General features: G+C 39.6%; 1 protein-coding gene across 1 annotated transcript; it reads right to left on the bottom strand.

Annotated features, from left to right (window-relative positions):
- Nucleotides 1-2,384: 2,384 nt before the first annotated feature.
- On the bottom strand, nucleotides 2,385-17,429 carry LOC120533434 (zinc finger protein OZF-like). The gene is made up of 2 exons (XM_039760324.1): nucleotides 16,974-17,429; nucleotides 2,385-5,649 (listed from the first exon to the last, which is right to left on the bottom strand). Exons 1-2 carry the CDS (start codon nucleotides 17,395-17,397, stop codon nucleotides 4,868-4,870), a joined length of 1,206 nt encoding a protein of 401 aa, XP_039616258.1. The 5' UTR covers nucleotides 17,398-17,429; the 3' UTR covers nucleotides 2,385-4,867.
- Nucleotides 17,430-25,276: the final 7,847 nt, after the last annotated feature.

The raw sequence follows: 25,276 nt of genomic DNA on the forward strand, positions 1-25,276 counted from the left end.
CGCAGGGTGTCTGGGCTTTCCCTTAAAGATAGGGTGAGGAGTTCAGTCATCCGGGAGGGGCTCAGAGTAGAGTCGCTGCTCCTCCGCATCGAGAGAAGTCAGATGAGGTGGCTCGGGCATCTGATCAGGATGCCTCCTGGACGCCTCCCTGGTGAGGTGTTCCGGGCACGTCCAACCGGGAGGAGGCCCCGGGGAACACCCAGGACACGCTGGAGGGACTATGTCTCCCAGCTGGCCTGGGAACGGCTTGGGATTCTCCCGGAAGAGCTGGAAGAAGTGGCCGGGGAGAAGGAAGTCTTGTCTTCTCTGCTTAAGCTGCTACCCCCGCGACCCGACCTCGGATAAGCAGAAGAGGATGGATGGACGGTTTTTTCTGATAAGCCGTTTTTCATGCCATCTTAGGTGTCAATGTGACTTTCGCTCCGTTATTTTCCTCCTGACTCTCAGTGAGTCTTCCCATCATACCTGGCGGTAGACATCGCTCAGTAAGCGACACGACTGTCTAGTGATAATCATTGATTTTGAATTGATTACCCCACAAACACAAGCCAAAGCTTTCCCGCTACTGCAGCTGAGTTTTGTTTAAATCAAATGTTTCATTTTTAAGCATATAAGTGCTTGATTAAACACATGATGGGGCTTAGCCGGCTACAAACGGACAGGTAATGTTCATACTCCCCAAACACAGTAATCCCTCCTCGATCGCGGGGGTTGCGTTCCAGACCCCCCAGCGATAGGTGAAAATCCGCGAAGTAGAAACCATATGTTTGTATGGTTATTTTTATATATATGTTAAGCCCTTATAAACTCTCCCACACTGTTTATAAATATTCCCCGCAGAGTTATACAGCATAATCCCTTTATATTCTCTTAGATATTAGGTAAGATTCATTGAAATTATGTATATAAACACACTGTTTATATACAGTAAAATCTAAATATTATTTTAAAGATATCGAGTGTCTCCGATATCACATATGTTACAGCCATTACGATAGACAGGCCACCAGCAATAAATACGTACAATGCAAGAAAAATAGTATACAGTAAATGTGTGTACAGTGACACTAAACGTACATACATGTACTAAGTACTGTAAGTAGAAAATTAATTATGGTTACTCACCAACAATGACACGATGACTTGTCCGATAACAATGAGTTTAATTTTACTGCACAACAAAGGAGAGTGTTACAGCTCTGTTGGACTTCAGGCGATTGTGTAGCACTGCCGCTGTTCTTCTTCTGGCAGTCTTCAATCCAAATCCCTAAAGCAGATTCCATCCAGACTACTGCTTTATTACATTCACTTACAACTCGTTTTGCACCCTGGTTAAAAGGACACTGAGGCCGTAGATCTTATATTCCTTTCGTACTTTTTAAATAAAAAGAATTGTAGCCTTCAACAAATCCAAAACGTTTACCTTTTCAGCAATCGTTAACATATTTCGTTGGCCCTTGGGCACAGCCCCTGAAGCAGTAGCAGATCGTTTTGGAGCCATAATGAAGGGCTTGACTATGCATAAAGATAAACACAAAAGAGCACAACTCTTTACACAGCGAAACACGTTGATGCTGAATGAGCGAGAGGAGACTTCCGGGTTAACACTGCATTCAGCACACAGGAACTTAACTGCGTGCTCTGATTGGTTAGCTACTCAGTCATCCGCCATTAGCGTCCCTTATATGAAATCAACTGGGTAAACCCATTGAGGAAGCATGTACAGGAAGTAAAAAGACACATTGTCGCAGAACCCGCAAAGCAGCGAAAAATCTGCATTATATATTTAGTTATGCTTACATATAAAATCTGCGATAAGAGTGAAGCTGCGAAAGTCGAAGCGCGATATAGCACGGGATTACTGTATACTGAGGCTGAATTTACAGCTTGGGGGGCCCTTAGTGGCTGCGATGGCCCCTCTGCTTCATAATTTTCATCATTTGTGATGTTTCCAAATTATATGTTTGCATGAGGACAACTGATTAAAAATTAAATTGCAATTAATCATTCAGTTCAAATTTGTAATTGAAAGTCATTATGTATTAATTGCAATTTGTCAAATTTCCTTCAAACAAATTAATATTTTTCTTAAAAGCAGAAATAACTCAGGGATTACTTTCTAATACAAACCAGTTTTAATAATCAGTTACCTATGTATATTAAATTATTTTTTTTTTTGGTTTCTTTATTGAACAATTTTGTGTAACAGAAACAAAAGAACAAACAGTACAACACTAATTAATGAATGGCTCAAAGTAGGATTAATTGATTAATTAATACTTTTGAGCCACACAACAATGCAAATTAGTTGGAATTTTGATTGGTTATGTCAATAATTCTGTCTTTAAAATGATATGAAGAAGATGAAAAATAAAATACTAATGTTTAAGCAGACTTCAGTTTATTTCCACCAATTGTTTAAGTGATGAGATCCAAGATACAAAAACAAATTTTCAAAAGTGAACATTATTTAAACTAAATTCATTACATTGCTCATTACTTACAAAATCCTAATCTCCTCCAGTTCGACGAGTTTCTTTCCCTCACTTGTCTTGATGGGGAGTCGGAGTAAATCTGTATGCACACTTCATGTGTTGCTGCCATGATGTGATTTAACTGATCGGTTACTTAACTGCACTTCTCGATTTTGCTACCAGCGCTTTGCTTGGAGCTTGTGATGGACAGCACGTCACCTCTGTAAGGACAGTATCTCACATCCCAGTCTGACTGGTGAGATGCAATCTTTGTCTCTCAGCAGCCTCGGCCGAGTTCTGCAAGCTTACTGCACGGAGCCCGTTGTCTGAAAGGCCGTAGCGGTGTCCACAGATGGGTTGTCTGCAGTGTGTGAGTTAGGGTTTGGCTGAATGTGGAGATCTCAGCTCAGATGTTCTCTTCTACATCGATACCCAGTTCACTAGAGATGAGGTTAGGCTCCTTCACGCACACTGCCTTGGCCATTTTGGATTCAGTCAGTCTGTTTAGCTTCCGACTCGAAAGACCATGTAAAAGAGGGGTTTCATGGATCTCTGACAAATGTGCTAATTCACAGGGTTTGGCCAACAGAAAGCTGAGTGCAAGAGTCACCGTCAGATGACTGGAGATGACAGACAGGTCATTGTAATTTATTCAAAGCAACAAATCATATACAACAATAAAGTAAGCATACTGTAGGTAAACCAAGAAAATGGAATTTCAAAGTCTCTCGGGAACAGGAAACCCCTTCTGGTCAAAAGGCATGACTTTAATAAACTATTTGACAATAATAATAATGTTTACTGACGCTGAGGAGACTAAAAACATCTGAGACACAACTGCTGGCATTTCTTTTGTTTTTCCACTATTAGCACAAACAGGTGAAGTGACCTCCTCCTGGTCACACACTCTGTCAGTGCCTATCAGTCATAACATATCAAATCCTTTTGAAATTCATTCTATGACACGTCTTTGACAGGTTACCATTGCTAGTACTTTATGAAAGCTCTCTGAAAAAACATTTTCTGGTTGGAAAAAGAAATTCCACATTTAGTTTAACGCCAGTACAGTGATTAACAATTTAACACCAAAATAAAATGCAGGTATTTCAGAACATTTACATTCTTTGGGGTGGTATAACAAGACAAAGGGCTTGATGCCCCCGGTGTAGATCTTCAACAACTAAGCCCACTTCTGGAGGTGGCACCCAGTCTGAAATCTTTTGTGGTCCACAAGATTACAATTTGTGAGAATTGTTGGCCACATCCACTACTGCAATATGTGTAGAAAAGTGTATTTTGTCATTTTAATTTTTTCCATCTTTTAATTATAAATTTTCCCAAAAGCAATTGTTTGTGTAAACGTAGAGTCACATTTTGGAGTACGGGTGCTAATTAATGTTACTCTCCACAGAATGCATGAACCCCCAGACGCATGGTGGATGCTGGAGGGGTAAGTCGTATGTTAAGCTCTCCCCAAGCCCCAATTTTTAATTTTGTTCTATTTATTCGACATATATATTATTTGGTAATTCTCAAGTGTTAACAAAAACAAAATACAATTTTAAAAAAGCATTTCTTCTTTTAGTGTACTGCCACATTGTTTAAACATAAATCGGCCTGAAATACAGCATGATCATGTGTATATTTTGGATTTAAATTTTTATTTTACAAATTTTATTTATTTTGTATCAAAAATGTGTGTTTATAATTATTAGTAATTGATTTGAATTATTTTTTAATAAGCATTGGTGAGAAGCTGTTTGCATGACACCCTGTTTTTTTTTTTGTTTGTTTTTGTCAAGTTACTGTATGTTATTTTATGTTATATAAAAATAGCAAAATATATAATATTATAAAGCTGAACTATGATTTATTATGTGAGGTCATGTATATTGTAAAGAGTTTTTTTCTGATGAAATGTGTATAATATATTGTAAATAGTTGTATATGTAATACGTATGTTATGAAAGAAGAGCCAGACGCATGGTGGAGGCTGTAGGGGATTTGGTGAGAAGCAGTTTGTATGACGCCCTGTTCTTTATTTTGTTTCTGGAAAAAGAAAATGGATATAAACTTCTATTTCTCCTCTATGTTGATTTGTTTTTAACACAACACTTAGTAGGATTGATTCCAGTCAGTTACATGTGCTTAATGTCCAGCCAGGAGTGAACCGTACTCTTTAGTCAGGACAGTCCAGTTGTGCTTCCCTCCGGTGTGAATCCTGGTGCGTCTCTGCAGAGAACTCCAATGACAGATTTGTTTGGCACATTCCAAACAGCAATATGGCTTCTCTCAGAGATTAATTTCTCAACAATAGTTTAGTTTGCTTACTTTACAGGACAATACTGAACCTTATTATCTAGTCCTGAAGGGTGCTTGTTTTTCTGGACTGATTATTGAACTGCTACTGTTTTTATTCTGGTGTGAACTCTTGTGTGTCTCTGAAGATGGCCCATTTGTGAAAACTGTTTACCACATTCATTACAGCAATACGGCTTCTCTCCAGTGTGAACTCTAGTGTGTATCTGAAGATGGCCTATTTGTGAAAACTGTTTCCCACATTCATTACAGCAATATGGCTTCTCTCCAGTGTGAACTCTAATGTGTCTCTTAAGAACACTTATTTGTGAAAACTGTTTACCACATTCATTACAGCAATACGGCTTCTCTCCAGTGTGAACTCTAGTGTGTTGCTGAAGGTTGCTCATTTGTGAAAACTGTTTACCACATTCATTACAGCAATATGGCTTCTCTCCAGTGTGAATTCTAGTGTGGATCTTCAGATTGCCCATCTTTGAAAACTGTTTACCACATTCGTTACAGCAATACGGCTTCTCTTGAGAGTGAACTCTAGTGTGTTGCTGAAGGTTGGTCATTTGTGAAAACTGTTTACCACATTCATTACAGCAATATGGCTTCTCTCCAGTGTGAATTCTAGTGTGGATCTTCAGATTGCCCTTCTTTGAAAACTGTTTACCACATTCATTACAGCAATACGGCTTCTCTCCAGTGTGAATTCTAGTGTGGATCTTCAGACTGCACATCTTTGAAAACTGTTTCCCACATTCTTTACAGCAGTACGGCTTCTCTCCAGTGTGAACTGTTGTGTGTCTCTGAAGATGGCTCCTGTTAGAGAATACTTTGCCACATTCCACACTGCAGTGATCTTTCTTTCCTGTGTAAAATTTTAAACAAAAAAAGAAAAAAAAAATACACTTATTTTCAATCCGCTGCCTTATTATCAACATTAACTCACATTAAATACTTGATGGCTGAAATTAGGAACAACCTTTGATCAGCATAAGCAATTATAAAACTTTTGTTGTACTTGGAAAACACACTTAATTTGTTAATTTTATATTCTGTATTACAACTTCTCACCAGGGCAGCATGTATGAAACTTCCTTATGCTCTGCAACATATATGAAAGCCGTTTCTGATGCAAAAGATAGGATTTATAAAACTAGAACTTGGCATTTAAATTGGCTTAAAGTTAAGGCAAATATTGAGCATTTTAAGTCCCACTTTATTTGTATTGGTATTTTAGCAACACCTGGTGGAAAAACGATGAACTGAACAGAATCTCATTTCACATTCTGATGTTTGACAGGCTACACAAGGAGTGAGTTTTGATGTATCACAGTGACATTTTGGCTCATGATGACTGAATTCTAAGCTAATTTAGACTCCCTACTGCCATTCTCTTTGAAGCATGGGCTGAACATGTGCCTTCATTACAGAGACCATCACGCAGAAATCACACAATCTCAGTTCTCTTACAGGTCTTAACAGCTGTGGGTTATTTGGAGATGGCGGCTTTTCAGTGTGAACTGCCTGACCGGTAAGGAATCTCTCAGTCACCCTGAGGCACGTAATGCCATCTGTATGAGATGGTATACTTAAGATACTTCAGAGATACACGTGATATCGTTATCATCAGGGAATGCAAGTTGTGATCAAAATGAAATCTGCAGCTACATCTTCTATCCAACAGTGGTGGTCTTACTTGGCCTACAAGTCCCTTTGTGATTACTGAGCTTACCTGTGCATTCATTCTACTTTTTTATATTCCAGACACTTTGAATTTCGTAATCTTAAGGTTTTTCGATGTCTCTATTGATTTTATTATTATTTTCTGTCTTCATAATGGCGTCTTTGACTTTCATTGGCACAGCTCTTGCCCTCATGTTGAACAATGGCAACTACAGAGACCAAAGGTAGTCTATAGGTAGGAGTAAGATGAGGTGCCTTAGGCCTGCAAGACTAAAGCAATGAAACACATCTGAGGAATCACAAACACCTGTGACACCAATTGTCCCAGATATTACGGTGCCCTGAAATGGGAGGACAATTCAGAAAAAGTGTTGTCATTTTTACAAGGTGTAACTGAAATGTTTGCAAATCCCCTTAAATGAAAACCTGCGTACTTTAATTACATCGGTTTTATTTAATTTGTAATTTTAAACTGTACAGCAAAGGGATAAATAAAAGAAAAATGTTTTACTGCCTCAGCCATTACGGAGAGTACTGTATAAAACAGAATGCCATGCCAAGCATGGAAAATGCACTTTCAATAATCAAAAGGTTTCCTCACAAATATCCACAATTAAACTAAAACCACTTGACACAAAAACAAACATTAGAATGGCTTCTTTAAATCACCAAAGCAAAAGAGAGCAATGGATGATTGACGCCTCAGTGCAGAGGCCTACAGAAGCTGCTGTGACCTCGAAGAAAAATGAGAAGATTAGAAAACCGAGGAAGAGCGCAGCTGTTGGTGTTTCAGCTCTATAGGGGAGTGGCAGATGACACCGGGACTGGTAACCTTTGTGACACGCTGGTGACATTTTTATTTACCATTATAATGTTAACAGGTATCTACTATCAGGACTTATTTATGTTGAGTAAGCTAAAATTTTCCAGGTTTTCCTGTCTATTTGCTCTAATATGTGTGTTCACGTATATAATTATTATCTCTGTTATGGCTGCAAACATCAAGCAGTCCAAGCCTGCACTCAAAGAAGAGGCTATAAACAATACATTCAACTGAATTAAACAGTAGTGTTACACAAATTAATTTGCCTTGAATTAAAATTGCCCAGTTCTTGCTGTTTATTGTGAAACTGGCTTGTAATTGTTTGACTGGTCTACCGACTTCATGACATGGAATGTGTTAATCTGAGGACACGCGTACAATTGACAGAGAGCACCGAGTGGAAACTGATGAAGAAAATAACTGCTGTGTGGAAATATCTTAAAGAATCTGAAAAGTGATAGGAATGTTATATGTAAAGTTTAAAATGAAAAAGCTAGTTGTTAGTTGTGGTGGATTTAATGCAAAGACGTTTGCTGCAACTAATCTGATTAGACACTTGTAGATACAACACTCAGCTGAGCACATCGACTTTCAGCAATGTAGTAAAAGCAAGAAAACCGCTAAGGACACAAATGTGTCTTATTGTCAGTAATGGCACTGTTTGAAAAGAACCAGAAACATGATCAGGACAGGACAAAACAAATCAGAGTTTCCCTCAAAAATAATTGGAATTTATTATTTTAGATACCCAATCATTTTCTATAGTAGAAAGTTTAGGGTTCTGTCATTTAATTCTTCACTTGGATGCATGATATACACCGGCGAGACGATGGTTCTTTTCAGACATAGCATTCCCCAAGACGTGCACTTTCGTGACATTTCATATACAGTGACATGCGAAAGTGTGGGGACCCCCAGATCAAAATAACTGTTACTGTGAATAGTTAAGTCAATAGAAGATGAATTGATCTCCAAAAGCCATAAAGTTAAAGATAAACCATTCTTTTCTGCATTTTCTACAAGATGTGTGTCTTAATTTTGATTTGTAGAGTGTAAAAAGGAAGGAGTACCCTGGAAATATCTGTGCACCCCAAGAGATAGGAGGTCTCAGATAACTTTTTCCTAAGATGTTAGACCGTAATTAGCTCTGAGGGATAAAATAATTTATAGCAGGAAAAGACTATAGAAGAAGGCAAAGAGTTTTCAAGTAGCCACTTCCTCAGTTTGTAACGTTATTATGAAATGACAGTTAACAGCAATGGTGGAAGTCAAGTTGAGGTCTGGAAGACCAGAACAACTTTCCAAAACAACAGCTAATAGCATTGTTAGAATAGCAAATCTAAACCCCTGTGTCTTAAAGTTTCCTTGTGGTCTTTTGACTCTGACTCTGGAGTGATTAATCACTGTTCTGCTGTGCAGCAACACCACCACAAATAAAGGCTTCAAGAACGAGCCATCAGAAGAAAAATTTCCTGGAAACGGTGATGCAGTGATAGCGCTGCTGCCTCGCATTAAGGAGACCTGGGTTTGCTTCCCGGGTCCTCCCTGTGTGGAGTTTGCATGTTCTCCCCGTGTCTGTGTGGGTTTCCTCCCAGTGCTCCAGTTTCCTCCCACATTCCAAGGACATTCAGGTTAGGTGCATTGGTGATCCTAAATTGTCCTGTGGGTGTGTGTGTGTCCTGCGATGGGTTGGTGTCCTGCCCAGGATTTGTTCTTACCTTGCATGCTGTGTTGGCTGGGATTGGCACCAGCAGACCCCCGTGACGTTGTAGTTAGGATATAGTGGGTTGGGAAATGACTGACTGACTGAAAAGAGTATGTCTTCTATAACAGGATAATAATTGGAACTGCACCTCGGAATTCACAGTGGACTGTCTCAAGAGGCCCAAGCTGAAGGTTTTCTCATGGCTCTCTCAGTTCCTTGATCTGAACATTAAAAACAATCTGTGGTGTGACGGACTTCCGGAGTCCTTTGCTAGCCGGGACGCCTTTGGCTCAAAAAGACAGGGGAGGGGCCTAATTCCAGATACTGTCTCCCCCAGACCGACAGAGGGCAAGCCCCTTGGTTAACAACAGGGCCACAGGTTTGGAGCATGAAAGCTTAACCTTGCAGGGCCCATTGCCACCACCAGGAGACACCTGGATGTTTATAGGGCCCTGTTTAGCAGCACTTCCGCCACACCAGAAGAAGGTCATTGGTCTTCTGCAGTCCATCTGGCTGCCCTATAAAGGGGACCAGTCACAACTACTCAATGTAAAGAGTAGGGAGGAAGAAAGACAAAGCCAGCGAGGAGGAGTGGAGGTGAAAAGGACTGGAGGCGAGAAAGACTGTGCTTGGTGTTGTGGACATTGTGCTTAATGGAGCAAAGAGCGAAAACAGTACTTCTCACCTGTAAATAAAAGTGGGCTGTGTGGAGAAACTTGTGTCTTGCCTGTATGTGTCGGGTTAGGGTGGCTGTACACACCCTGGGCTTCACAGTGGATAGACTGCAAGATGGCCCAAGAATCTCACAGAACCAGAAGCCTTTTGTAAATATGAGTGGGTGAAACTCCCACAAATAAGAACTGAAAGACTCTTAGCGGGCCACAAAAAGTGTTTACAGGCTGTGATTCGTGCCAAACAGGGTTTTACTAAGTAAGGACCATGCATGTGCCCACATTTTTCCTTCATGCCCTTTTTCATTATTTTAAAATGGTAAATGATGGAAATAAAAAAGTAATCCTGCTTAAAATATTAAAGAAATTTGTCATCTTCAGCTTTAAGCCTTTAGAAATCAGGTCATCTTTTACTTACTTATCTGGTCACAGTAACAGAAATTTGTCCCGGGGTATCCAATCTTTTGTATGCCACTGTACAAGCCTTGTTGTTAGGGAATTCAATCTCTTCAAGCTGTGAGAATGGATTAAGACGAGTGACAGGGCCATTCATGGATTGTTCTTTGTCTGCCACCTCCTCTTTGACTTACCCAGTCATGAGCACAAATCTCCACACAACATCACTGGGAGGACCACTGAGGCAGACCAGTCATGCCAAGCTAAGGAGTGGTAAAACTGCACAGGCAACACAAAGTGCTTATCTCACTGCTCCACCGTTTGTTAAGTAAATTAATAAAGACAAAGGATTAAATTAAAATTATGTATAGCAACTTCAGAAAGAAAAAAATAAATGTCATACAGAACAAAAACGCTTTATTTTCTAATGTAATTCAAATTGAAACTAAGAATTAGACAAAATATCTAAATACATATAAAAAATAAAATGTGTGGCGCCCATGCCCGAGTGTAATGTCCAATGAACAAAGGCAACAAGACACTAAATAAGATGGATGTGAGGCCTAGCATATCAAGTGAAAGGTTGAGTCCTAAATACACGATGTGATCAAAACACAAGGACATAACATTTCACTATCTGGCACAATTTACTAAATGAACATTTCACTGTGCTAGTATTTTAAAATAAGAGACTAGAAGAAATTATTACAGACAAACTAATTTATAGCATATTATTTTTTTCTACAAAACTATGAAAAATGCTGTCTTGCTCGTCACAAATAAGCGCAATTTAAATAACAATCAAAATACTGGTCACTAATATCACAATTACGCTTTATAGTCCTGGTCAGCAGCACAAATCTCCAGACATCATACAAGGGTCACTGAGGCACACAGACCACCTACCACAGCAGGCCTAGGAGGGGGAGCTGCACAGGCCACACATCAAGTGTTTATGTCACAACACCAGATACTCCATGACTGTGCAGGTCAAAGTGGGAATCGCCATTTTAATAGGATTTTTAGTGGCACACAAGACCTGTTAAAACAGCAGATGTAATAAGGATGCAGAAAGTCAAGTAAACTTTGTTCATGCTGTCATTATGGGGTGTTGTGTGTAGAATTCTGTGGAAAAAATAAATGTAATCCATTTTGAAATAAGGCTGTAACAAAATAAAATGTAGAAAAAGTGATGCGCTGTGAATACTTTCCGGACCAGCTGTATTACCTGGTTCATAGTTGAAATATGAAATAAAATACTATATTCATTTTGATTGAGTACAATATGAAATTATGATATGATGATATTTTTTTTTTGACCACAAATTCATCTGCAGATCATCAAAAACTACTTTAACCCTTTACATACTATGGTTAGAGCACTTCTTTATAAACAATGTTTCAAGTCTTTTTTCTTGTGCCAAAATAACCAGACTGCTGTGTGAGTGGACTCTCGAGCATGCAACATAAAAATGATTCAGGATGACTTTTTTAGGGTTTAGACACAGCTGTACAGTTTGGTACACGGTTATTTTGTACATTTTTTTCTGGGCCTTTTTAATTTGGTTCTTTCTTGTTGCATTTATGTATCTAGCTCTGCATTTCTTCTTTCCCTTCTGAGAAGGAGTTAGTATTGATGGTTGCGTTATAGACAAAGCGTGATCAGAATGGTGATTTGTGGAATAAGAGGAAGACAATGGAGACTGAGGACAATGTTGAGATGTGGGTATCTCTATAAATCTTGCTTGGTTATCTTTTTGGCAACAATAACAGAATTAGCTTTAGATACATGTGAAGTTGTTATTTTAGATCTAATTGAATTATGAGGAAGATAAGCGTCAAAATGACCGCTTGAGAGATTGTGTGTAAACCGTAATTGTCACACAGGATGACCTTCAACATCTGATTTACAGAAAGAATGCCATTATGATAAACCTCAAAGGAAAAATGGGGGGAAAAGAGGGGGAACGGTTATGTGCATTACGAACCCCCTAACTATGACTCATACGGGAATTGTCGTGGTAAATGACTTCTGAGTCAGAGCATTATTAGACTCCGGCAGCAATATTTCTATTGTTGATTCCCGATATGATCTACTGCAACAATGGAAAAAAATAAAGACAAGTATTAGATGCATTCATAGTGAAACCTGTAATATAAAACCACCTTATGTTTCATCAGTTATGCTGGATCGCTACAAAAAAATTTCTGTGGCAGTCCTCCCCAAGCCAGCTTTTCTGGTGATTTTAGGGCGGTAATGGTCTGACAATAAATGCAGTGTACTTCTAACTTCTCCCGTTAATAACATAGGCCTAGAAATAAACGGTCTAACCCAACTCAAGCTGTCTACACACCATTTAACAAGCAAGTGGAGAGAGATCCGGAAGTCTAAGAGGTGGATGGAGAGATTCCTGGACCATCGCAGGTAAGTGCTTCATCCACCAGTGCCGCGACGAGCTGGGAGGATTCTTCGGCCCTTGAGGTCAGGCCGGACCCTCTCTCTGAAATGCACTTTCACTTTAATGAGACGCCGGCATCTTTTAAAAGGGAGCTCCTCTAAATCACCTTCTCTTGATTGATGTTCCCTATGAGTGAATTGGGGTCGATATAGTAGGACCCCATGAGCCTTCTGCCCAAAGACACAAATATATAGTAGTCCTCGTGGATTATGCTACTCAATATCCAGAGGCTGTTCCCTTGCACTATCGCACAGGAAATTCTAGGGATCTTTGAGCGTGTTGGCATTCCTAAAGAAGTCCTTAAGGACCAAGGGACGCTTTTTTACATCGGAAACGTTTAGGGAAAAAATAAATAAACCATTTAATAAAGCGTGTTAGTAAAACACAACCTTCCTCATCTGAATCCATGCTGACTGTTTAGTAAAACTCCTGTTCTCGCCATGTGTTGCTCAATCTTTTCCTTAATAATTCCTTTCATTCATTTTCCTGTGATGCATGTTAAGCTTACTGACCTAATGATACTTCAGTTTTCCCAAGCACCCTTTTTATATAATGAGATTACATTTTCCAGTTCATAGAAATTGTCCCAGTGTGCAGTAATTACCTAAAAATATTCATCAAAGTTTTATATACATATTTACTAACCTCCATAAGCACTTGAGGATAAATAGCATCTGTTCCTGGAGATTTGTTTTATTTCAACCAATTAATTCTCAGTAGCACATCTCTCTCTACAATTTCCAAATCCCTCAGTACCTCCTTAGTAGTCCCTATTATAACTGAGAGGTTACCCACTTTTTCAGGAATTAAATCTTTAGAAAATGGAAAGTTTAGAGTATTTCATATTTCATTATCTGTGTATTGTAATTTCCCCTTTATTGTTCACTAGCAAAATACCTAGCGCTTCAGCAGCGGCGAACTACTGCCTTAAAATTTTTATTAAGAAGAAAATTAAACCTTTTTAAACTGAGGGAAAATATAACAATAATTATTTGTTAAGGATCTCTTTGTATACCACATTGTTAGTTCGGCCCTCCGGTTGTAATATGACCAAGCTGTGCGCCGAGCTTACTCTCGACCTTGCAACGTACAGTTGAAATCTCACAGCTTGGATCGCTGCTTTCATAATCGGTTTGAGTTTCATTGTTTGTTTCAATTACGACAGTATTTGCAGTACTTGTATTGAAGTGACATTCGGCATCTGTCAAGCGTTGTAAGCATACAATCGGTTTCATTGATAACTTTACATCCAGCTTTTGAGAGTTTAAACATTCATAAACATCAAAGTGTCCACTACTGAAAACGTCGCCTATGAATCTAAGATGTTTAAGAGGCATTGGCGGTTGTCAAAAGGTGTAAAATATTTGGCCATTTCGGTACACTTGAAAGCGACAACCGAACAATTCACCGGCAGCCATCAACTCACATACAGAACCATAGGTGAAGGGCTTAAGCATTTCACTCTTATAGTGCTCCTGTGTAGTATAATTATCTCCTGTACCGTCATCAGTCCACACTTTGAACCTGTCCCAGTCATTCAATACATAAGACACAATGTTCCTCCGGATATTAAGAATGAGCCTGATATGGCCGTACAATATGTAACAAAGAGAATGGAAAAGGCAGGTGCCATCTCCGGGCATGGAAACCACTCGGTAAGTAACAGTTCTTTGATCGATGGTGATCACCACGATAGACATGTTAATGGGGGTACGGTTGGAACGATAAAGGAAATGGGTACCTGAACAATGTAAATTAAGTGTAAAATACCTACACAATAACTATAATCGTAATAAATGAACAATAAAACAGCGGAGAAGCTGTGGATTAAATAAAAAGACTGTAGTTATCAGCAGAGAGACGTGAATCCCGTGGCGAACCAAGGAAGGGAATGTACAGACTGGAGCGACGGATGGCCTTATATAGGCAGGCAGCCAACAATGGGAGAGGCGTTGGGATGGGGGACCCAACGGCGCCTCACATGGTGACCGAACTGCAGGCTATGGACGTATATATGTACGTAAGTAGGATTCAGTTAGCGTTGGGAACCCGCGTAACAAATTTCTTGAAGATGGGCCCATAAGTAACAAAGACCGTAGGAAAGTTCAATATGGCGGCCGACAGTGGTGTCATACCACCAAAATAAGTATGTACATTGGTTTCGGCTAGCGCAGGGAAGCCGCCTACCAAATTTCGTGAAGATGGCACCATAAATAAGAAATTTCAACATGGAGGATGTTGTCGACTGTTATGACCGTTACGCATAGAATTTCGAAAGGAAACCTGCTTAACTTTTGTAAGTAAGCTATAAGCCTGCCAAATTTCAGCCTTCTACCTACACGGGAAGTTGGAGAATTAGTGATGAGTGAGTGAGTGAGTGAGTGAGTCAGTGAGGGTGTTGCCTTTTATTAGTATAGATGAGGCACTTCACTTCCTCCGTGACTGTTCTTTTACTCCTTAAATACTGAAAGAATGTCTTTGGCTGCAATATTTCTCTTTAACTGTCTTTTAGAGACCCTCATAACTTTCCTAATGATTGCTCTCAAATGCACTACTGTCAGCATTGGGGTTATTCATCTTAAATTGCTTATTCATATGCTCTTTTTTTCCTTTGCAGCTTCTTTTTTACCGCCTTATTTACCCACTCAAGAGATTTTATTAATTACTTTGAATCCATCCTGCATCATATGTAAAATGTTTAACTTCTTTCTGCTAAGAAATCACAGTTAATTTTGTCTATTTATTGCTATCACACTGACTTGCCGGCAACTACAAAAGCTTTCTCCACCCTCTGCCGCAAAAGCCCAAAGTTTGGAGTAAGACTGGAGTAACACCGGCTGTTGCAAAACAAAAAAACACAGTTGTAAATAGAAAAAAAAATTTTAAAACTATTAAACTGCTTCACTGCTCCTTAATAGCTACCAAAAAAAATCCTTAGGAGCAAAAGTCATATTTAATGCACCCTCACACAGAAGTAGCACAGAACACACAGCCTTTTTCACTTTATGATATAAGAATGATATCAGCATGTCAGTCTAAGTTGTATCTGCAATCCAACGCTTCAATGTGTAATCCAAAGGTTTGACATTTCATCCAGATACTTCTGAAAGGATGTCACAAGAACCTTAGAAGAACTGAAGAGATGTGTAAAGCTGGCAAATGTGAAAAAGATGTCCGTCAAGGCATAGAAAGCCATACTGTCTACAAGAATGGAATAAACTCACTACTGGAAATAGGAAACCCACAAAGATCACAGCATGAAAGCAGAGGTGAATAGGAACTCAGACAGGCAGAGCAAATGGCCTGCAGAAATCTCCAGAACTTGAGAAAGTCTCTGTCCATGTGTCCATGTGGAGAAAAGCATAAGAATGTTGTTTACAGAAGGACAACACCAAGGAGATCAATGCAATCTACCAAAACCATCACTGCACATCTTAAAACATGTAAAAGGTCATCATGATGTTCCAGAACAGACAATGTTCTGCGAATGAAGGAGACAAAAGTTGAAGTCTTTGGTCAAAACATGCAACACCATGTTTGGAGGTAAGACAAAAGTGCACATCGATACTAAAGACTCAAGGTGAAGGGAGCATCATGGTTTGGCCTGCTTGTTTCTTCATGGCCAGGAACACTTGACACGATCAATAGTCACTGAATTGAAAATATTATCAAGAAATCTGACAGAAAAATATCAGGATAGTAGAAGCTTAACAAAAGTTGAGTGATGACACAGGACAATGAGCCCAAACACAGGAAGAAATCAAAAAGAGAAAGAGTTAAACATACGGTAACTGGTGTTCTGTAATCGCCAATAAGAGACATGTGATGCTGTGATCTGACATAAAGAGATCTGATCAGAAAAGAGCTCTTAGGTTTTGAAGGAACTAATAAGATTTTGAATAAGGAATTGGTTAAAATTCATTGCTGATCTGTAACTATAAAAAGTTATGTAGAGGTCATTACTGTTAAAGAAGGGTCAACCAGTCTGTAAAGATAGGAGGGTCACAGAGTGTGTTGTGAATGTTTAAATGATGTGTTCAGGACTAAAAAGAAGCTGTTTAATTATTTGTGTTTTATTACAGTAGTTTAGGACAACTGTGGCTGCCTGTAATGAGACCTTAGTTAAAAATCGGACTACATTGTTAACAGGAATTAATATGGATACCCAGGAAATTCCAGAGACATCACTACCTTTGTCTTGCTCTTGGACATTTGTATAGCACTCTTTATCGAGGACATGCTGAGGCCTTTTGCATAAAGTCACTAAAATGGAAGAATAAAAAATTGCTAAACCTTACATTACAATAGATGAAATCTCACACTAAATTTAAACACACAATAAAATGAGTATTTTCACTCTATTTCTAAGTTTCTCATAAAAATTACAAGACATAATATTTCAAGCTCATAAACTCCAACCCTAAATCTTACACATTTTTATTTTACACTTACTTTTTCCAGATTTCTTTGTAGCTTGTCGCTTGTTTTTCTGAGACCTAACAGATGTAGTTTCCTCAGCCCTCTTTGGTTCAGACTCTAAGAATTCAGACTTCACATTGATAGATGGCTCTGGAGATGAACAGTGTCTGCTTTGAGAAGAGTCTAACCTGGTTACCACTCCATCTTGACATCCATCATGAAGGTTGTCTTCTTTTGCACTGTCCAGATGTGCATGGTTATGCATCTCAATACTGACAGACGTTTCTTCAGCTTCTTCTTTAATGCCCTCTGCCTGCAGTTCACTCTTCTCCTCCTTGATGCTCAGACTTTCCTGTTTAAGGTACATGGACTCCCACTGATGGTCCTCCTCCTTAATATTTACAGTTTTCTCCATGATATTTGCGTCCACATCACTGGTCTCCTGTTTCACATCCATGGAGATGTTCCAGTAAACAGCAGCTTTTTCTTTTTCTCTGTAAAAAGAACAGGAATCAACATCATTAAATCTTCATCACTTATGTCTAAAGACACTTGAATATCATTTTAGAAAATGCTCTATTTTATGGTTTATGTAAAGTTAGACAGTTCATAGCATGCGGACAGTAACTCATTGCTCTTCATTTCAAATTGTCAGATGTGAAACAATCTTGGGAGTGGAGTGAAGGTTCAAGAGACTCTGAAACAAGAAGACCATCTGACACAATTGTGGGTCAGCAGTATTCACTACTTGAATTAAACATACAGTGATGCTGGGGTCTCAGAATTGTCTTATCAGTTTATGTTGATGAAGGTTTATACAAGTAGGGGCACAGGACTGTGTTAAGAAACAGAAAAGTCAGGAGGGAGAAGATGAAAGAGGAACTTAACTTTGCTAAAATGAGCAGCTGCAACAGGAGAAGACAAGCAAGTGAAATGAGGGAATTGTTAGCTTAGGCTGACAGATGTAACTGATGGTGCGTAACTTCTATTTTTGTCAGTTGGCAATTCATTAAAAGCTATCAGTCCCCTCTTTACCCACTGAATCAATCATAACTTTTGATTGTGTTATAAGATTTAATAAAACCACCTTGTTCTCACTAAAAGCTTTTAAAGTGCATTATTCTGTTAAACCAGTAGTTCTCATCCTGTGGGGTGCGAAGATGTGAAAAAAAGAAAACGAATCAAAAATATGAAAAATACATCTATTGAAACCAAAACAAAATTAACTTAAACTACATTCTGATACTAGAAAAATACAGAGTTAGATATATGTTGATAAAAGTTAAGTAGGTATAATAAAACATGCATCTATGATATATCATTAATTTAAAAATAAATTGGTATTAGTGGGCTCCTTTCAAAAAAATGTTTGGGGGGGGGCGCAATTAAAACTGTTATGAACACTCGGGTCACAAATACTTAAAGGTTGAGAAACGATGTGTTAAACTGTGACCATCACTTCTGCATTAGTAAATAGCTGATTGACGCGACTTAAGCTCCTTAACCGCACCACCATAACAGGGATGGATGTGTGTCGTATTTAAAGGAAAAAGTGTTTTAACTCTGTAAGAAAGGGCAGAACGGGCTCTTTTCCATTAGGAGGCCGTGTTCCTTCAGTGTGGGAAGTGCCATCATTCACACCTGCCATGACTTTATGATGACCAGTGTGATTTTCTACATTGCGGTGTGCTGAGCTGTGTACATCACGTCAAGAGAGGCCGACTGAATGAACACGCTAATTAAAAAGGGCAAGATCAGTTATGGGACACACCCTGGACCCCCTGGAGTTCGTAGCTGAGGAGAGAATTAAAACAAAACTGAGTGCCTTTATGAATAATGCTGCACATCCTGTCTCTGACACACTAAAATGGAGTTCTTTCATATCATTCCACTTAAGTGTGTCAAGAAACACTATGGGGATTCCTTTATACCAACAGCAATATGTCTGCATAATGTCTCACGCTGACTGTGACAGGCAATTCAGAATGCTCCTTTCTTTTTAGTTTTCTTGCTTCATAGTCATTCTGGTTTGTGTTCAGACTAAAGTGTGTATGTATGTTTATTTACTTATTTATCTACCTATATTTTATTTTTTTTAAAGAACATCTGTAAACACCAAAATTCCCCCTTGTGTCAAATAAAGTTCTACCAATTCCATTCTATCTATTGCTAATCACTGGATTTGCTTAATCTGTTTGTTTAAATTGGTGCACAAGTTATTAATTTTTTTGGGTACAACTTCAGAAGTGTGACTTTGATACAACACGTGTGTCACTTGAGCCAGTTAGTGAGGGAGGTCGTGGTGGTCAGCTTAATAATTAGGGAGTCTGGTCGCAGGTGGACACACAGGTGACATCGCCGAGTGGAGGTGAGACTTGTGCTGGTATTCCTTAAGAGGGCAGCATTCAGTGTGTGAGGGGATTACTGTGCTGTGAGAAAGACACCCACCGTGTGGACCGACTGATGGGGCAGGAGAGGTAAACATTTGAGGTGGTGGTGGTTTTTAAATTGATTTTATGAGCTTGGGTTTACTTTGTCTTAGGTGGTAGATCTTGCTGATTGAGATCATAAGCTGGTGCTGTTATAGACTCAGTGAACACTGAAAAGGTAAATCTTAGCCCTACTTAATAATTAATTCACAAATCGATTATCGAATAGCGATATGCTTTTTTATGCTTAACAGTGGCTGTTGTTGGCCTCTGCTTCCTCAGATTGTAATTATTTATTGACTTAATGTATTTACCAGCTTTCTGCATGTCTGTTGAAGGTGGCATTTGGAGATGTAAATCAATCTGCACCACTTTCTCCTTAATCTTTGTCACATGAGCTTGGACTGTAAAAATACACGGTAAGTAATGAAAATGTAGAGTAGGAGGTGGCGATGGTGAGACTGGACGATGTGAAGTAGAAAATGGACTCGAAGACGCAAAATGAACTGGAGACACACACAGTGATGATTGAATAGAGAAGACACCAAGGGCAACCACAGGGGGATTCACTTGAGTAAAGTTCGGCAGTGGGCTGGAGGTCGCGCTGCTCGCCCCTCACTTAAGACGTGTGCAGTAGCTCTGAGTTGAGCAAATGATAACTTACACATCCATAAAATGGTATCTCCAAATCCTTAGCACCCTTATCTTTTTTTGTCTGTCCGTGTTCAAATTTGTAATGAGGAGGCTTTTCAGTGAAACATTGCACTCCCAAATAACCTTACAGTTTTTATATAACTTAATATGAATCTATGAATCAATTTACACTCATTGCCATACTTCAATAATTTTTGTAATGTTAATTAACCATTACTAGAGATTTAAAATGTTGAACTCAATGTAATTTACATGCCACACACCCTAATAACACACGTTCTACAGTCGCTAGCTGATTACGTGATCTACACACTCCAAACTGGTGCTGCATTGTCTTGAATTGTGTAGAACTTAACCTAATATGCCCAATCCCGATGCATGTTAAAATCATTTCTTCTCTTCTTGTTCTGCCCCCTTTTCCTAAGAATCTAACCCTGCTTTCTACTCTGTACATATGACTTCACTTACTGTCAGTGTCCCACATGATTTGCCGCATCTCATCGATTTTCAATCACGTCAGACTGTTAACTTCTGATTTACTGAATGTTAATTCTAATTCAATAATAGGATGTTTAGTTGCTTTTATTGTCAAATCATCAACAATTTTGTTTCCTTTGACTCCGTTATGTTCTGGGACCAATAAAAAAACTAGCGTATCAAATCAAATTCTCTAACTGATATGATATTTGAACTACTGTGGCAGATCACTTTGAATTCGCTCTGCTACACCAAAAAATTAAAAGATGTCCACCCAGAGCACATCAGAGAGGCTGAGAGACATGGTGCAGATCAGTCACCGGTGCACTAACACAAAAACACACACACAGGACTCTCCAAGGTAAGCGCTATTAGTATTCAGTGATCCAAACTCTCAAGTTGAAATACTGTACCGTGTATCTCAAGTGTAATGTGACTAAAAGTATGTGCTGCACAACTAAATACAGCTGTTATTCAACATGAAACAGCGCCTGGGCATCAATTTACATGCCTTGTGGTGAAAAGAGAACCCGACGAGTTTTACGGAGGTTGACATTCAAGGTCCACTTCAGTGCTAAAGAGCAGTGCAGATTAACACATCAGGACCTGCTTTCAGAAAAGCCTCTGCCTTTAGCAGCAACAACCCTCTCTCGTGAGCACATCTTCAAGGTCCGGATAGACGATCAGTAAAAGTCGTCTTAGTTACAGCACAGCATAATAACAAAACATTTCCTTAAATAAAAATGATGGTTCTCTTGTCTCTACCATTCCTAACCAATCTTCCTGTTACAGAAACACAATCCCAGTCACCAATACATTTGGTCAGTCACCCTGTTACCCCCCTAATCCCATCAATCAAAGAAAGATCAAATTCAAAGCGGATACTTTAATATTTAAATATTCAAACTCATCAACCTGCAATAATTAGCCATAGCAACAATTGAAGATGTAAGTGAATGCTTTTGTTTTGTTATACACAAGAGGCACATTTACTTTTGATATATTTTTATAAATCAATATGAGAGGCAAACGGACGCATGAGAAGACAGCATTATGGTGAGGGAGGAGTCCTGACTCATAATATTAAAGCTCTTTTTATAGTGTCAGCATTCAGAAGATGTAGAGTTGTGTTTCTTGACTATAAGTAATATCGGGCACAATCATTTAAAATGTATTGATGAGCTACAAACATTTATTTCGCCTGACATTTCCGTCATGCACAGTTCAAATTAGGCTCGGTGAATAAGGATTTGAAACGTCAAGTGGACAAACGCAGTGGAAATTAGCACCTCGTGGTTTGAAGCACTGAGCAGACATTCAGCTCAATGGACACTTTATGAAGCCGCGACCCATTCAAATCCATTGTGCTGTACATTGATGCGAGTTACCAAACATTTGATACTTAACCCTCTAGTGATATTTTGTAATTTGTATGGACATTACACACTTCAGTTGAAGTTCAGTGAAGAACTGAAACGACAATTCAGGTTGATGCTGGCAATCAATTATTGTTATTATGGCTTGATGTAATTGAATTTGTCTGATACATAGGTCAAAGATAGATTATTTTATGTTACATTATATATATTTATTTTGTGGCATTTGTAGTCTAAATCACAATCTGATTGTATGGGTGGTTACCTACCAGGTAACGCTTGTGGTTGGTCTGCAGGTCGGCAAACATCCGCCACGGTGCCTTCTTCAGTTGCGAGAAGCAGATTATAGAATGTTGCCAACCACAAGCATTACCTGGTAGGCAACCACCCTTACAATCAGATTGTGATTCAGACTACGAATGCCATTAATGTAAATACCCCGATCTACATGCTGTCAAATAAACGAACCACACACTGTGGCGCAATGTAAAGAGGCTTCGCCGCTGACGTCCGAGGTTCGATCCCCAAGAGCCCAGAATTAGGGCGAAACACGTGTCGCGTACTCTTTGTATTATTTGACAGTAAAACTATGCAACATACATACACACATATATATATATACACACACACACATATACATACACACATACATATACATATACACACATACATATACATACACACACATGTGAATGGGAGGCAGCTAAAGGGTTTGAGTAACGGCAATTCTGAGTCATACCAGGATGTGACAGAGTGCACTGACTCTTTTTCTCCCTTTCCTGTAGACACCTTTCACGGGAGATCCCACCTGGCCCTCTTGACGTCACTTCTGGGACCGAGCCTATGGAAGGAGACCTTGCCGGCTCTGGCCCCTGTGATGTCACGTCCGGGCTCAAACCTATGGCTGAAGACCTTCATGAGCCTGTCCCCTTTAACCTCACTTCCTCTCTTCCCCTTTAATAGCCTCCACCTTTTCCCTATTCCGTCAGTTCTGTTTTGTGCACATCAGTGCTGTATTCATTTGAGCAACTTTGCAGCCAGGAAATCAATTATATGGGTGGCTGCATCAACCCTTTCTGAGTCAAGTTTGTGATACCGGTATAGCCGGCAGGATGGAGAAGTCCAGGAAGAGAAGTGGACAGGACCTGCATTACACCCAGGTGGGAGCGTACTGGGGCCGAGTTGTCAGGCTGGGAGGGTGTCCTGTGGTTCGGTGTGACCCAGTATACATGCTCTGCGCCCCGCACACTTAACTAGGCAACCTAGAAAGGCCAGGGAGTGTGCGGGAGGGGCTCACAGAATTGTGCTGCTCCAGTGGGGGGAGGCAAAAGGGGCTTATTATGCTCTCTCGGAGGAGAGTGCTCACCTCCCTGTGAAGCCAGAGCCCCGATTTCCACCAGACTGGCAGGTGACTAAAGTGTGAAACTGGAGGATCGACCCACAGCGGCCGACCCCTCAACAAGCCTGGTCCTTGCACTGTGAAAAATAATAAAAAAAATAGCTAAATATACACAAAATAATCGTTACTTTAATTAAAATGGGTTTACCCTTTTTATTGATTATTTAATTCTAATTCAATAAAAAATAAGAATAATGTAAACTTATTCTTAAAATGTAAACATTTTTTATAACTTATTCTAAGTAAAAAAAAAAAAATATATATATATATATATATATATATATACTGTGAATTGAACACATTTAAGTTAATTTTAATGACACGGCACTTCCTCTCACATCGATTTCTTGATCTTTACAACAACGCATTCGCTGTAACGCTTATCCATAATAAAAGCTATTTTACTACTGAATGTGTAAGTATAAAGCATATTAATTCCGTAATGAATAACTAGTATTTCATTTAGTATTGTTACAGACGTAAGCATTTGTTGTTTTAACAAAACCTGCCCCTTCATGTGGAAAACATGGCGAGCAAGATAACGTCTTTCTAAAAAACCTACCTCGGTGGTAAAGCCATCATATTTCTCGGATAGTTACGTATGTTAATATATCTATCTATCTATATATATCTATAAATATATCTATATCTATATCTAAACTGCTCAAAAAAATTAAAGGAACACTTTGAAAACACATCAGATCTTAATGGGAAAAAGAAATCCTCCTGGATATCTATACTGATATAGACTGCGTAATGTGTTAGGAACGAAAGGATGCCACATCGTTTGATGGAAATGAAAATGATCAACCTACAGAGCCCTGAATTCAAAGAGCGCCCAAAATCAGAATGAAAAAATGATGTGGCAGGCTAGTCCATTTTGCCAAAATTTAATTGCAGCAACTCCAAATTGTACGCAGCACTTTGTATGGCCCCTGTGTTCTTGTATACATGCCTGACAACATCGGTGCCTGCTTCTAATGAGATGACAGATGGTATTGTGGGGGATCTCCTCCCAGATCTGGACCAGGGCATCACTGAGCTCCTGGACAGTCTGAGGTGCAACCTGGTGGCATTGGATGGACCAAAACATAATGTCCCAGAGGTGTTCTATTGGATTTAGGTCAGGAAAGTGTGGTGGCCAGTCAATGGTATCAATTCCTTCATCCTCCAGGAACTGCCTGCATACTCTCACCACATGAGGCCAGGAATTGTCGTGCACCAGGAGCCACTGTACCAGCATAGGGTCTGACAATGGGTCCAAGGATTTCATCCTGATACCTAATGGCAGCCAAGGTGCCTTTGTCAAGCCTGTAGCGGTCTGTGTGACCCTCCATGGATATGCCTCCCCAGACAATCATTAACCCACCACCAAACTGCTCATGCTGAATGATGTTACAGGCAGCATAATGTTCTCCATGGCTTCTCCAGACCCTTTCACTTCTGTCACATGCTCAGGGTGAACCTGCTCTCATCTGTAAAAAGCACAGGGCACCAGTGGTGCATCTGCCAATTCTGGTATTCTATGGCGAATTGCCAATCTAGCTGCATGCTGCTGGGCAGTGAGCTCAGGGCCCATTAGAGGACATGGGGCCCTTGGGTCACCCTCATGAAGTCTTTCTGGTTGTTTGGTCAGAGACATTCACACCAGTGGCCTGCTGGAGGTCATTTTGTAGGGCTCTGGCAGTGCTCATCCTGTTCCTCCTTGCCCAAAGGAGCAGATACTGGTCCTGCTGATGGGTTATGGACCTTCTATGGCCCTCTCCAGCTCTCCTAGAGTAACTGCTTGTCTCCTAGAATCTCCTCCATGCCCTTGAGACTGTGCAGGGAGACACAGCAAACCTTCTGGCAATGACACGTATTGATGTGCCATCCTGGAGAAGTTGGACTACCTGTGTAACCTCTGTAGGGTCCAGGTATCGCCTCATGCTACCAGTAGTGACACTGACTGTAGCCAAATGCAAAACTAGTGAAGAAACAGTGGGAAGAGATGAGGAGGGA

Source organism: Polypterus senegalus, chromosome 8, assembly GCF_016835505.1.
Source record: "Polypterus senegalus isolate Bchr_013 chromosome 8, ASM1683550v1, whole genome shotgun sequence".
NCBI classification, from domain to species: domain Eukaryota; kingdom Metazoa; phylum Chordata; class Cladistia; order Polypteriformes; family Polypteridae; genus Polypterus; species Polypterus senegalus.

Coding starts and splice junctions, on each gene's coding strand:
- LOC120533434 (XM_039760324.1), bottom strand. CDS start 17,397: ATGGATGTGAAACAGGAGACCAGTGATGTGGACGCAAATATCATGGAG. Junction 5,650..16,973: donor TACAAAGAAATCTGGAAAAA/GTAAGTGTAAAA, acceptor AATTTTACACAG/GAAAGAAAGATCACTGCAGT.